At 46.7% G+C, this 12,820-nt stretch overlaps 4 protein-coding genes across 5 annotated transcripts; 1 reads left to right on the forward strand and 3 right to left on the reverse strand.

Annotated features, from left to right (window-relative positions):
* Nucleotides 1-76: 76 nt before the first annotated feature.
* On the reverse strand, nucleotides 77-2,790 carry BDBG_07120 (sterigmatocystin 8-O-methyltransferase). Its single transcript, XM_002622563.2, has 5 exons — nucleotides 2,690-2,790; nucleotides 2,324-2,479; nucleotides 1,708-2,219; nucleotides 1,069-1,641; nucleotides 77-967 (listed from the first exon to the last, which is right to left on the reverse strand). The coding sequence occupies exons 3-5, from the start codon at nucleotides 1,951-1,953 to the stop codon at nucleotides 446-448; spliced, it is 1,341 nt and encodes a 446-aa protein (XP_002622609.1). The 5' UTR covers nucleotides 1,954-2,219; nucleotides 2,324-2,479; nucleotides 2,690-2,790; the 3' UTR covers nucleotides 77-445.
* BDBG_07121 (uncharacterized protein) lies at nucleotides 2,292-3,815 on the forward strand. Its single transcript, XM_002622564.2, has 2 exons — nucleotides 2,292-2,856; nucleotides 2,950-3,815. The coding sequence occupies exons 1-2, from the start codon at nucleotides 2,618-2,620 to the stop codon at nucleotides 3,059-3,061; spliced, it is 351 nt and encodes a 116-aa protein (XP_002622610.1). The 5' UTR covers nucleotides 2,292-2,617; the 3' UTR covers nucleotides 3,062-3,815.
* Nucleotides 3,149-7,785, reverse strand: BDBG_07122 (uncharacterized protein). The gene is made up of 7 exons (XM_031722945.1): nucleotides 6,569-7,785; nucleotides 6,494-6,510; nucleotides 6,155-6,432; nucleotides 4,668-6,084; nucleotides 4,458-4,596; nucleotides 4,173-4,375; nucleotides 3,149-4,086 (listed from the first exon to the last, which is right to left on the reverse strand). Exons 1-7 carry the CDS (start codon nucleotides 6,647-6,649, stop codon nucleotides 3,945-3,947), a joined length of 2,277 nt encoding a protein of 758 aa, XP_031579980.1. The 5' UTR covers nucleotides 6,650-7,785; the 3' UTR covers nucleotides 3,149-3,944.
* Nucleotides 7,786-8,955: 1,170 nt separating this feature from the next.
* Nucleotides 8,956-12,806, reverse strand: BDBG_07123. 2 transcript variants are annotated; one of them, XM_031722946.1, is made up of 4 exons: nucleotides 12,469-12,806; nucleotides 11,283-12,397; nucleotides 10,900-11,199; nucleotides 8,956-10,813 (listed from the first exon to the last, which is right to left on the reverse strand). In XM_031722946.1, the coding sequence occupies exons 2-4, from the start codon at nucleotides 11,308-11,310 to the stop codon at nucleotides 10,008-10,010; spliced, it is 1,134 nt and encodes a 377-aa protein (XP_031579981.1). In that variant the 5' UTR covers nucleotides 11,311-12,397; nucleotides 12,469-12,806; the 3' UTR covers nucleotides 8,956-10,007. The 2 variants fall into 2 exon arrangements, with proteins under 2 accessions (XP_031579981.1, XP_031579982.1); XM_031722947.1 differs by having other exon boundaries at nucleotides 11,283-11,543; nucleotides 11,639-12,680.
* Nucleotides 12,807-12,820: the final 14 nt, after the last annotated feature.

Here is a 12,820-nt window from a genome sequence, read left to right on the forward strand (position 1 = left end):
ATCTTGGTAATAGCTTTCCCGAAGAAAAAGAAAAGAAAGAAAGAAAGAAAGAAAGAAGAAAAAACTTCTAATTGTTCTTCTCGTTTTGTTCTTTGTCTATGAAGCTCTAAGCAGCTTTGTCATGAGAATCCTAGCCCCTCATCCACGCCTCTAGGCTTCAGCGGTTTTGGTTTTCTAATTTCAGAACAACCCAATGTTCGCCATTTGTGTCGAGTTAAGGATTCTAAAGTGTAACCTGTCATACAGCGGAGCGGGGAACGATTTCTAGCTACATATTCAAATATCTATGCAGTTAAATTCGGCCCAGCAATTTCATTAACCAAATGGAGGACATCATAATTAATATTTCAATATCTTAAACTCACAAGACCAGAGACCAGGATGGGGATACGCCAAAGTCCTGGCTACTGTTGTCCCCGCGCACAAATAAATACTACCTACCCTCTCATCCCCGCCACACAGCCTCAACCACAGCGAAGAACGTCTCCGAACTCGCGTTGACACGGACAACATCAAACCGCTCATCTGCAGCGCGGAAAATGTCCTTCCAACCATCAACCGCGCGTTCCTTTGTATTAAATAATGCCATCATTCTCACATCGGTTGCGGTGCCCATTTGCTGGATCGAGCGTGGCAACGCAGGTCCTTCCGTTTTATCGTGCTTGCCAATGTATTCTATGAGAAGAACTCGAGCACCGGGCTTCAATGCGGGAACCAACGCACGCAATATCTTCGCTGCCTCTTGGTCAGGCCAGTCGTGGAGAATCATTTTGATTATGTAAATATCAGCTTGGACCGGCTGCGGCTGGAAGAAGTCGTGTTCTACAAAGGACACGCGTGGCTTGAATTCCGATGGAAATTCTGTGTCGAACACAGGCTTGACTTTAGGCAGGTCCTGGACTATGATTTTGAGGTCTGGGAAGTTCCGTGCTAGTACTACCGCGTCGTGGCCGGCGGAGCCACCCAACTAAATAGTTGATATCATGTTAGCTCCCTCTACGCAAACCTCGTCATAAACTAATATTCTAGCAATGCAAAACACAAAATACGAGAAAGAAACCAACTCACATCTACCACAGTTGCCTTTCCCGCCGCCTTCCAATCATGACATTGAAGCACCACTTCTTCAAGACGGAAAATTTCTTTCACATAACGCATAAACTCCGCAAAGTTCGCAGCTCGCCAACCTTTTTTCTCCCCCTCACCGTCATTTTCCAGGAACTCCCAGGGGTTACTATATTTCCCATATATTCCGCTCCTATGGAACAGAGCAAATGATGTCTCGTTCATTTCTTGGGTCAGCGCGGGCTTCCCGCGGCTGTATTTTGCTAGCGCTTCATTCATGACCATCATGGGGGCGCCTGAGTCATCCAGCACTGTAGAAACAAGGGCTCTTAACCCCGATGAACGGGCTAGCGCAGCAGAACGGGACGTGTGCTGCACGCGGGACGAGGGCTTTCCAGGCTCGGTCTCTGAGAATATCCGAAGCGTCATTGCGTGTTGTAAAAGGCGATAAACAACATCTTCGGGAAGAGATGTATGCTCTGCGATGTCGGCGTAAGAAGCAGTACCGTTGACAGGCACGGCAGACCAGAAATCGAAATAATTCATAGTATTGAGAGCGGCGGCATCGGGCATGGCCTATTTGAAGTTAGAATTATTTTGGACCGGGTATTAAGGAGAAATATGGCACTCGGGAACTCTAACAGTGTGAACATAGTTGAAAATACTCTCACTCGGACCCTGTGTCAGATACCACATATCATTTACTGCGTCAAGGAGCTTTTGTCGTATCAGGAAGCTTTCTGCCGTCAAGCCAACATAGCTAGGTGGGCTATCCGCAGCGAAAGTCGGTTCTGGAATATTGTTCTCCTGCAACAACTTAGTAAACGTCTCTGAAAGTTCGGTAATCTTGGCTGCGAGCCCATTGAGGGTTGGCTGTATCTCTGTCATTGTGATATAGGGACCGGAGCTGGGTAAGCGAAGTAACTATAACGGGGGAGAGAAGGGCGTAAATGTAACTTGTCATTCAGAGTGGCAGGAAAAAGGAACTGATGGCCGAGGGGACCGGGCCCTTTTTATTAGCCATTTCGAACTCATCATCATCGCATCTCCCGGCTACAGGGGGTTCCGCTCTCGGACATGCAAGCAGCATCATTCTGACTTGTATCGTATCGGGGAATCCTCGGAGGCCAAGCCCAGCGTTGTGGATAGCGCCCCTGATCCAATCTTATCAATCAGATAAATGGATCTTGGCAGGGCGCTAGAGCCGCTAGTGATAAAATCTAATCTTATCAGATTGATTAGGCCCGGGACGTCAAACCTTAAGCATATTGTTCCGGGCCCGGCCACGAATCCTTCTCGTCATGAGCCCGCTGAACAAGGAATTGGCCAGGGACAGGTCCTGTTTGAGAGCAGGGTCGGTGGGCTGAGGGACAGTGTTCGCCTCGGTTAGCTATTTGCTACACCCACCCAAACCCTAGTAGATTGAGCAAGAGTTAGGTATTATATCCCGCGATTTCAAGCACCCTTGTTCCACACTCTTTTTTCAATGGAGACTGTCCGTGATACATCCCCACTAGCTGTCTTGGACAGGTAATGGCCGAGTGGCGTGAGAATGCTCTCTCTCGTTCCTACCCCGCCAACCCCACCTCAAACCCTCAATGAGGGCATCTTACTGGATACTTACTGGATCTGGAAAGATTGGAAAGATGGGCCTGCGCTAGAATTAGACGGAAGAAAATGGACAATTCAACGGCGGCAGCACGACAAGGCGGAGCATATTCTGAAATACGTCGACACTGATACTGGAGACATTTGTCGGTTTAGTTACCTGGGATATATTTTCGTTACCAGGTAAGGAGGACCCATGGGAGAAAACTTCTGGCATACCCATACCATGGTTGGACGAGGAAAAGCAAAGATCCCGCTAATGGTAACGCTACCTAGTTCCGTTGGGGGGTTGAGCCTTAAGGATTGGGCCGAGAAGGGCTATCGGGAAACTTACTTGGCAAGACAATCGGAGCAAAAGCCGACAAATGGTACGAACATATTCGGATAATATATGGATACCCCTCACGTCCCCTTCCGTTTTTAAATCAGCATTAGTATGATACAATTGAATGGGAAATCTCCAAATAGCTGTGCGGTGGGATATTACAGGTAGTAGTGAATGTTTAATAAGGGTAGAAGATGTAAAAAGTTGTGACATGGATACTCTGACACCCGTTCCCCCTCCCATCCGCCGCTGGTAAGCGCCACTATTCTATACTATCACACCAAAGGAAGGGGGATGTTATTGTTTGAGACACTTGATTCTTCCCGAATGCCTGATCTCACATAAAATACACAGTATCGTTGAGTAATCTCCCTATCCTAGTTGGGAGATTGAGAGTGTCCTAATAATTTTCCTCATCGGTGTTGAGAGCAGTTCAGAGGTTACTAGGGCAATAAGGTCACTAAGCAATGCCCAGGGTTGAAGCACCAATTAAGTTAAATACTGTCAGCTCATTTAGTACATTGGTCCAAGATATCAAATAATTACTTTTCAAGATGAACATAGCCTCGGCGGGGAACGGCAATATTGGCATGTCGTCTGAAGTTAAGTCGAACGATCTTGAATGGGACGTATATATAGGGGCAACCAGCAACCAACTGCCCTGCCTCCAATAAAACAAGATTGTAATATGCAATAGATTCATGCATATATGAGACCGAGAAAACAAGAACCCAGAGTAAAAAAAAGGTGCCAAATCAGTCTGGCCAAGCCGATGCGAGGTAATTAAGTTGGAAATGGAAAATTAAGTCGACGGACCTCCATTCAATAAAAGAAACTAGCTCAAAAGCCATAAAACGAGATTTGTCGGTGAGGGGGGGAATATTGAATCCCTCCATCAATCATTAAGAAAACTTCATCTTCTGAGATTTCGAGACTGCCATCACGTCTAAATCTCAAGATCATCCATGCTAGTCGACGAGGAATTCGTCCTCTCCAGCGTCAAGGGTGAGGTGGTACATGAGATGGGATAGGGAACTGATATCTCCTTAGTCTTCTTACATATCCACGTTGACGCATACATATTTACTCTGCTCATTAACCGCCGTTAGTATCATCAACAGCCACGTGGGAATGTAAAATTGTTGCGGTAGCGAGTCGTTGACGAAACACTCACCGATCAATGCACGAGCCAGGAAATCTAGCACCAACGCGTCGTGCAGTGAAGCCATTCTCTTCGAAATTCTTGATATACCAAGGTTGAATCGAGGCTGAGCGAAGTAGGATTCGGCCACCCATTTTCAGGGAGTTATTGAGAGCCTGTGCCTGCTTCGACGCATCCTCTTTTGCCGGATCGAACCAATCCATTGAGTCCATCACCTATATAAGTACGTAAAATTAGTACTTCAGGAAATTTTACGGAATGGGTTTTCGTGGCACGCGATTCAAATAGCCAACTTACCACCGCGATCGTTAGAGTTCCTGGTGTGATTCTCTCAATTACCTCGTTGATCTCGTCAGTGTGGATTCGAAGCCCATCAAAGGCATTTGGTGTAGAGAGCTTCACGTGAGCTTTGGGAGTTAGGTAACTCGGATGGCATCTGTTTAATGTTTGGTTCAGTAATTTTGTTTCTCCATTTAGGCGTTATTCGTTGCGGGGATTCGTTCCTACCTTCTCGAATATCGCCCTTGTAGGCAAAGGTAATAGAAGTAGTTATCGTTGCTAATCAGAGTGTCCTTGACAACGGGATCCAAGGTATTTACAACATATTCCCAGATAGCCTTGCCGCTAACTTCGGTATCCTTTTTCACACCCCCAGCGAGCCCGCTTCGCTCCAGAAAATCAGTGATTATCATGTTCCTCTGCGCAGCCGGAACTCCAGCAGCTTTCCATGCGAACCATTCTGTACAAACCACGCCCCAATGTAGTGGCTTACTCATTAAAACACGGCGGATTCGGGGCCATATCTGGCGCTGTTCTTCCAATGTTTGCGCTTCGCAGAGCTTCTTCACTTCCCCTGAAAGTCCGAAAATTGTAAATAGGCAACGGACCATCTTTAGAGCGTATCTAGAACCTCCAGTCTCATATAGGCCCACACCAGACTGTGAGCTAATAGTATCGGAGTGATCCAACCAGTATTGGAATGCATGGCTAGACAAGTGAGGGCTGAGATGCGAAACCAGCAATTCTCTGAAGTTAGGATGTTTGCCCTCTCCAAATATCTTCCAGAAATCGCGGTAACCCAGCGCGGTATAACTCGCCACCTTCAACTCAAGCAGGTGGTTTTGGGTAGGATTAAGGTCGACCGCGTGTACTCTTCGGGGGTTATATTGTAAATAGTCGAGGATGTTGTCCCCCGCACTCGTTATTGCCAGGATAATATCGTCACTGCCAATATTTAATAAACGATGGTCCACGCGCGGATCCTCCCACGTGAATGCGTAGATATATTCATTCCCGAATTGGGTGTGTTTGGTTAACATTTCGTTATAATATATCCGCCAGTGGTGGTTTTGATAGAATGAGGAAGGCAGGGGCAAATTCGCACTTAGGTTGATGACGGCCGATTCGTAAGCTTTGGATCTGATTTCAGCAACCTGCCGCTCCATTGCTTTCGACACTTCTTGGCGGCGCTTTGCCGGAGAAAGGTAAGGGGATTCTGTGTAGGCTGCATCGAGTTTCTCAACTATTTCTTTGCTGCTAGGGTTTTGCTGGTTGTCATATATTTCCTTTTGGCATCCGATGAAAATATAGTATGGAATACCACCGAGAAGATAGTTCCTTGCGCTAGCCGATATCACTGTGCCAAATCGATATTCGAGATAATCCCTGCGAGCACCGTCTAGTCCAACGCGATCTGCATCAAACCACGCTCGCCAAAATGCTCTTCCGACCCAGTTTACATGTCGATTGAATACTCCACCAGTGTAGTTTCGAGACGTCAGGTCGACGATGCTTTGCACTAGCCAACTATTAAAAACCGAGTGTATGACTTGTGGTTTTAGCAACGTACCATAAAAGTCGCATACGCCAATGGTTCCGGAGGGGCTCAATAAAGATGTAGAAGAGTCCACAACACTGTAATAATCTAGGCATCCAGGAATATATCGGGTAAAAATTCGTTCCCTTTCACGGTAATGTTAGAATAGAAGATATACCGGGTATCATCGACAGGCTGTAGCTCATTGTCACTAGATCCGCCTTGCCAGTTTTTTCTGGATGTGACTTGCTATCAGAATTGACAAGCTCATCACCTGTGCGGTTCGGAAGGCGAAACTCCCGCGCATCTTGGCAGACAACGGAAACATTCTTCCAGCCAAGTCGTGTGAATCTCTGACGAGCAATCTCGCATAGTGAGGGTGAGAGGTAGACGAGGTAGACGTGAGCAAAAAAGGATTCCACGGGAAGAAAAGCTGCCATTGCCTCGATATTGTATCTAACTATTTTGTCAAAATGGAAGCTCGAATGTTAAACCAGGCAAACGAAGTCGGACATACCCGGTACCTCCACCGACCTGGTTTGTCAGTAAATATTTCGCTAGATTTGACCATACTTCGTGACACAGTACTTACATCAACCCATATCGGCTTCTGTGATTGCCTCTGTTTCTTTCCCTGCTTGTACTTCAATGGCGCTGCTAATAGGCCCAGCATATCCTCACGGCCTCGAAGGAGTCGTTTCCGAGTTGCATCGTATACCGCAGCCTATTGCACAATTGAGATACACGAAAGCAAAGCAATGGGGGCGGTGAAGTCCCCCCCATACCTGAGTCTTGTAGAAACTCTCCAGAGCAAGCTGCTGGCCGCCTTCGCCGTAGGATTCATGTGGCTTCACAAAACTTGCATAGAAGAACTTTAGATAGGTGTAGATAGTGCTATCGTGTTTCAGCTTTGGTTTGCGCAAAACAAACAGAAGCACGGAAGGAACAACGGCGACGACAAACACTGCAGCAACTACAGTCTGTAGGTGAGGAAGACCCCAGCCATTGCAGCCGGAGTCAGAGAAGGACGCCACTGTAGACATGCTTGATGTCTCTGGAGAAATCAGTTGAGATCTAACAGGAATGAGATGAGAAAAGAGATACAGCGTTCTCCCTCAACAGTGTATATATTGGGGAGGGGCACAGGTGTAGTTCTGACCCCTCATCTACACGCCTCTCGATAACAATAGAACCTGATAACTATGGTCCTATCAAGACCACACACATGGGGTCAGGTTCCCCTGTTGCGTTATTAGCGCACCGTGGCCCGTGTTGGTTCCAGATATGGCCACGCCAGAGTGCTAAAATTGAGTAATATCGACACTCGGGCCATGGTTGACTTGTAGGTCCTATTCATGATTGTAGACAGAGTGTCGTAGCCTTCAATTCATCCATCGTGGAAATTGTACCGGAAATCACCCCACGTGGTTTTGGCAATCTTGGCCCTGATATCCAAACCCAACGGTGCCTGTCGAATGAGAGCCTATATCGCCAACATGTGCGGGGCAAAGTCTTTTGAACATTGCATTTGGAAAAGTCTAGTGTTCTGCGGGTGAATGGCTCTACCGCAAGACACTGTATGTTCCATTGAACCGCCGCTTGAAGTGCGGACACAACCCCATCATCCTCGCTAGGTAGCTTGGAGAGGGACCGGACGGTGAGCTTCGGCCAATAAAAAGGCAGATATTTAACACGACACGATCTAGCTCTAGTATACATAACGCAGACGACCAGAAGGCCATATGGTTCCTCACTGTGGATCATTGTTTGGTGGCGCTTGGATTTGCAGCATCAGATAACCTCTTCTTTGCTCATTATTGTCCTCCATAGTTAGAATCCCTTCTACCGTCTCAATACAAGCAAGCCCCAGGCAAGAAGGTAAACGCCCAAATATCAGTCTAACTCAATTGGGAGGATTAGTCAGTTATGACAAATCTTACCGGTTGACAGCTAGTACGGCAGTCTATAGTGACAAATGTGTCAAATGATTGTATTAGCAATCAAGATCTCCTCATTGGAGGTTGTATGAAATAATGACCCAACATCAGTGGAGGACTCTTGACCTGAGACAGTCTCCTACACAGTGTATATACTCAGAGTCTTCAGAGGAATCTATATTCAGGGGTCTCTATGCTCAGGGGTCTCTATACCCAGGGGCTCTATACACAGAGGTCCTCTACCCAGAGGGCCTCTATACCTTGCGGGCTCTATACACGGGGCTCTATACCCAGGGGGTTCTATACACAGGGGAACTTATCTATATACCTGAGGGCCTCTATACCCAGGGGCCAGGGCGGGGGCCGCGGGGGGCTCTATACACCTGAGAGGATGAGAGCTCATAGTCTGAAAGCCAAGACTGACAAAACCATATGTAGTAATATACTAACTACATTAGGACTAGTGTAATTGGTGTGTGATTATAAAATCAGTATTATGTGGAATTAAGCCTTTACACACATGCGTCACCTTTCACTGCCGTAATGTAATATCTTCCAACATTTCCTTCTCTATACAGAGTACTTATTAAATACTTAAGAGCAAACCATTTTCTGTTTATATTATATTTCTCAAACCTGTTTGCTGTTCCTGATTTCTCCGCCACTCCACACAACCAGCTGCCACTTAATTTAGTAGCTACCCCGTCAAATAACGAGATAAGTAGTCAATTAACAATCCAGAAACCATACCTCAACCTCAAAACCCATGTTCCCACGACTCTATTGTTCCTAGAACTGAGTCCCAGGAGCCAGCCAACCCAGGATCCCTCGCAAACTTCAGTTGCCATTCCATTTTTGAAAAAAAAAAGAAAAGAAAAGAAAAAAGACGATCCCAACTGATCGAACGAGAAATATCAGCTTTCCAGGGTGGCCAGCAAGAAGGGAAGCCCGTATTGCTCTATTGTGAGATGACTACGGAGGAGGGAGGTGGGAAAAATAAAATCAGACGAAGAAACAGGAGAGAAACTCCTATACGATATTGCTATTCGATTCCTTTTACTGGGATGGATACTCATGTTGATGTGTTCTACGCTTCTCACACATGTCAATAATGGCCTGAAGTTGGCCTCAAGTTAGCCTCAAGTTGACCTAAGGGGATCGATTTATAGGCCCTTTTTTTCCCGAGAAATATCATAGTTTATTACGTGCAGCCTACTACCTAAGTATCCATCCAGGTGCTCATTTACTCTGCGATATTGGTATAGGGCGTCTTATCCAAAAGAAACAAAGAACCGTGCGTTGGCTGGAAAAAAGTCAATGGTGAAGTACGTGTACATATATATGCCGAAATTATAGATATGCGCTGTACTATATATGAATGCTTCGAGAGGAGTGAGAAGAGAGAAACTGAAGAGGCCCAAAAAATGTCGCACCTACATACCCAACCACATAAACGGGGCTCCGAACACCTAATCCAAGAAAAGGAAAAGAAAAGAAGGCAAGCAACCGAGTTCAACACGCGGCTGGAGTATGGCCTACCTCACGATAACATGTAAATCGGAGAGGGGTTCGCTGCGGAATCTTGGGAATATTTTGCATCACAGATGTTATCAAATCAGGGCGGCGTTTGGCTAGTGAAAGCTGAAAAGCATTGTACTACAATGCTCAGATTCCCAATTTGCTCGTTAAACCCACCGTAATCATTCTCTCAAGGCGTCCTTGAGCCTTGGATCTTTCGTGAAAAATGGGATTTTAACCTTCAGGGACGGTCATCGGCTATCGAGAAGGGGAGATGTTCAATTCGACCTTCTCATTCTTCAGCAACGTGGAGGCGATCTCCAGATATAGGCCGAGGAATTCCAATGGTCAGTCATGCGCCTCATTTCACATCTAGTATTCGGTTTGATTTTATTGATCATCACGTAATGTCCTCCCTTCCAGCTCAATCCTCCTCTGACGATGAATCTAAACACGCAGAAGACCCATCCGGTGGCTGCGATTCACCTGTAGGAGTTCCTTTTCCGTATAACTTAAGGGAGTTATTCGTCCCCACGACTGCCCAAGCAAGGACCGCGACGTCACGGATGGTATCCATCAGCTCCCCCTTTTCAGACCCAGTGGGGGAGCGTGGTATTGGCAATGGTTGCTGGCCGCCGGGGTTGCACTGTAGCGCTGAGACTGTAGAATCAGTGGCCCAAGGAGATGCGAAGAGGCAATTTTTGCGTGGACTGGGTAGCCGGGTTTTTCAAAAGGCGGTGGAATAGGTGCAAGTGCGCGCCGCAGTATAACTACCAGGCCGTCGGAGGAACAGGATACTACTGCTTCAACTTCTATTCGTTGCCCGTTATTGTTGGTGGTGGTGGTGGTGCGCGGTTGGATGTTGGTCCTTGACCGTGATAAGTCGGTGTTCGTTGTGATATTGCATTTATCCAAGGGATTTTGTGAGTCCAGGCAATCTTCATACTGCATTTCATCGTCATCCTCCTCCTCGTCTTGGTCTTGGCATTCGCTTCCATAGCCGGTGCGGTCTCCCGTGCCATTGTCATCTTGCAATGGATTTCGAAAGCAGAACCGGAGATACGCAACCGTATCATTCGACTTCGCACTTTCAATACATCTAACCGCCCCATGCAAACAACATTCCTCTATGCAATAGTAAAAACTCTTGGAAACGAGATCCGCGGGTCTCAATCCAAGGACATTGGCTACACCTCTTGTCGCGTAGATAATGTTTGAAGATCTGGTAAATCGGTTTAGGAATAAGGCCGCGCGCGGTTCATGAGACGGGCTCCGCGGGACTCGTGAAAATTTGCTCGAAATGTATGCAAGCATATTATATCGTGGATCGAACTGTGATTGGGAGAATAACCGCCTGACAACTGGAGCGTCGGTTGCCCTCTCTTTTTGTGTGTCCAATTTTCAGTTTCCATGGCATGCCTCGAAACATATGTCCTACAAAGATAATCCAGGGCATGTATCTACTCACTTTGATGACTCCTTGATCCCCTCTTGTAGATGCTAGTACTTGCTACTAAAACATCATAAACCACGTTAAACACGCATTCAACCCCAACCCAGTAACCAAGCTGATGCTTGATCTGGAAATAACTCAACCCAGCGGCCATGTCGTGACTGACACTCTGGGAATGGATCTGCCTTGCGAACGAGAGCTCATCCGGATGGAGGAAATCCCATAGGGATTTATTAACCACTTCATTGGAGTCGTAGCCGAGTATATCCTCAATGGAACCAGAGGTATATTTTATACAAGCAGCCGGCGTCAGATCTAGAGTTATATGTCAGTCATACATATCTACAACATGTTCAAGGACAGAGGAAATTGAAATTGAACGGAAGGTAAGAACTTGCCGAGAATTGAGATAAATGTAATTTCCATACTGGCCGATTGAAATAAAGACAAATGGTCGAAATCGCAGGGTGTGTTCACAAAGCGACGGGCACACGGCCTTGAAGCGAATACCCCACAATTACTGAATCGAAACGCTCGCCCAACTCTGATTTGATATATTTGACCTCCTCCTTTTGGGCAAACTGTTATTTATCTCTAAAGGGCCAGCGGAAGCAAATTCCCGTCGGCCAAAAGAACTCTGATGTCTCGGAATTTCTGATCTATCCATGGAGTTAGCAAGGAATTGATAAATCCAGTGCATACAGCCGAGGTAGGGTCTGGAGTCTAGGGTTTTCGGGGTTCCTGGGGCTCGAACTTTGCATGAAACACAATACCCCTAACAGTAATAATAAGTAGTAAATAAAATTGGGTTCCTTTTTCTCAAAGTCGACAATCGGCAAAGAGGGCATGGAGCCTTGAAGTAGTATGTTGCAGCCTATTTCATACTTTTTGCTACGCTTCTTCAGAGAGCAGAGCAGTCGGATAGTGGAGGGATGACTGAAGAAATGGGCACTGCATAAAAGTTAAATAAGAAATCCAATACAAGGGAAGAGATTGTCCAAGAAACAATAGTGCGCCCTTCCCAACGCCCATGAACCAGCTATATTAAACATATTGAACTCCCGCCTGGTGCCGCACGCACAGAGAAAACCAAAAACACGAACCTCTCCCTTCCCCTTCTTCACCCCAAAGCAAGGGCGTCAGTTACTGGTTCACAGTCGGGGGCTCTCACATCCCAAAAGAGCAATGATTTAATCTTGCATGTGGCCCCATGAGATGCATTAGGCCCGTCTTAGCATCTTATAGTGTGTTAGATGGGATGATAGGCCTGGGGCGATCCCCTATGCGGGTTAGGCGATTGACAGCGATCACCAGGCATCCAGGGACCAGGAGAAGCGGGGCTGCAGCTGCAGTTGTTGGAGGACAATTATGCACTCTCTTCCTTCAGCTAATTGTGATAGGCGGGGTTGAGGAATCCCCTTTGATTGACTGCAAAAAGGTTTTGAATACATTATTGGGTCGGGAACAGTAGTTACCGAGTTGTCTTCTTCGCCTGGTTGTCACACACAAACAACTACACGGCAAATAATCATCCAGTTTCTTCTCTCAATCAATGATAAGTCAAACTGCCAGGGTCAAACTCACTGTCAAAAGCCTCCATAGGGGGACCTAACATTCACATTCAATTGATTCCAAAGCAGGCACCGCATAGCGCTTACAAAAACCCTCCTCTCGTCCTAAACCTCGCGTCAAAATCGCAAGTGGAGATCATATCACATGGCAGTTGGCGCCAAAAACAGCGATTTGTGGAGTCTAGACAGCGCTAGAACCGAGCTATAGGAAAGCTATCCCCAGCTGAGCTGTGCACCCAGGGGGGTGGGGAATTTCTCAGCTCTCCAAATCAACGCCTGCAGAGAGCTTCGTTGAGCTCTCTCACAATTTCAGCCAATCACTAGCCGCTTAGAGAGGTAGACGAATTTGCTCAGGACCTGCTCGA

Source organism: Blastomyces gilchristii (genome assembly GCF_000003855.2).
Source record: "Blastomyces gilchristii SLH14081 genomic scaffold supercont1.17, whole genome shotgun sequence".
Classification (NCBI taxonomy): domain Eukaryota; kingdom Fungi; phylum Ascomycota; class Eurotiomycetes; order Onygenales; family Ajellomycetaceae; genus Blastomyces; species Blastomyces gilchristii.

Excerpts from the sequence above, each read along its gene's own strand:
- BDBG_07120 (XM_002622563.2), bottom strand. The coding sequence starts at position 1,953 with ATGACAGAGATACAGCCAACCCTCAATGGGCTCGCAGCCAAGATTACC. Across the intron at positions 1,642-1,707 it reads TTTTCAACTATGTTCACACT|GCCATGCCCGATGCCGCCGC; the intron begins GTTAGAGTTCCC and ends AACTTCAAATAG. Across the intron at positions 968-1,068 it reads GAAAGGCAACTGTGGTAGAT|TTGGGTGGCTCCGCCGGCCA; the intron begins GTGAGTTGGTTT and ends TCAACTATTTAG.
- BDBG_07121 (XM_002622564.2), top strand. The coding sequence starts at position 2,618 with ATGCTCTCTCTCGTTCCTACCCCGCCAACCCCACCTCAAACCCTCAAT. Across the intron at positions 2,857-2,949 it reads GGATATATTTTCGTTACCAG|TTCCGTTGGGGGGTTGAGCC; the intron begins GTAAGGAGGACC and ends AACGCTACCTAG.
- BDBG_07122 (XM_031722945.1), bottom strand. The coding sequence starts at position 6,649 with ATGCTGGGCCTATTAGCAGCGCCATTGAAGTACAAGCAGGGAAAGAAA. Across the intron at positions 4,376-4,457 it reads GAACTCTAACGATCGCGGTG|GTGATGGACTCAATGGATTG; the intron begins GTAAGTTGGCTA and ends GTACTTATATAG. Across the intron at positions 4,087-4,172 it reads CCTGGCTCGTGCATTGATCG|AGTAAATATGTATGCGTCAA; the intron begins GTGAGTGTTTCG and ends GTTAATGAGCAG.
- BDBG_07123 (XM_031722946.1), bottom strand. The coding sequence starts at position 11,310 with ATGGAAATTACATTTATCTCAATTCTCG. Across the intron at positions 11,200-11,282 it reads TACATTTATCTCAATTCTCG|ATCTGACGCCGGCTGCTTGT; the intron begins GCAAGTTCTTAC and ends ATATAACTCTAG. Across the intron at positions 10,814-10,899 it reads GGGATCAAGGAGTCATCAAA|AGAGGGCAACCGACGCTCCA; the intron begins GTGAGTAGATAC and ends ACACACAAAAAG.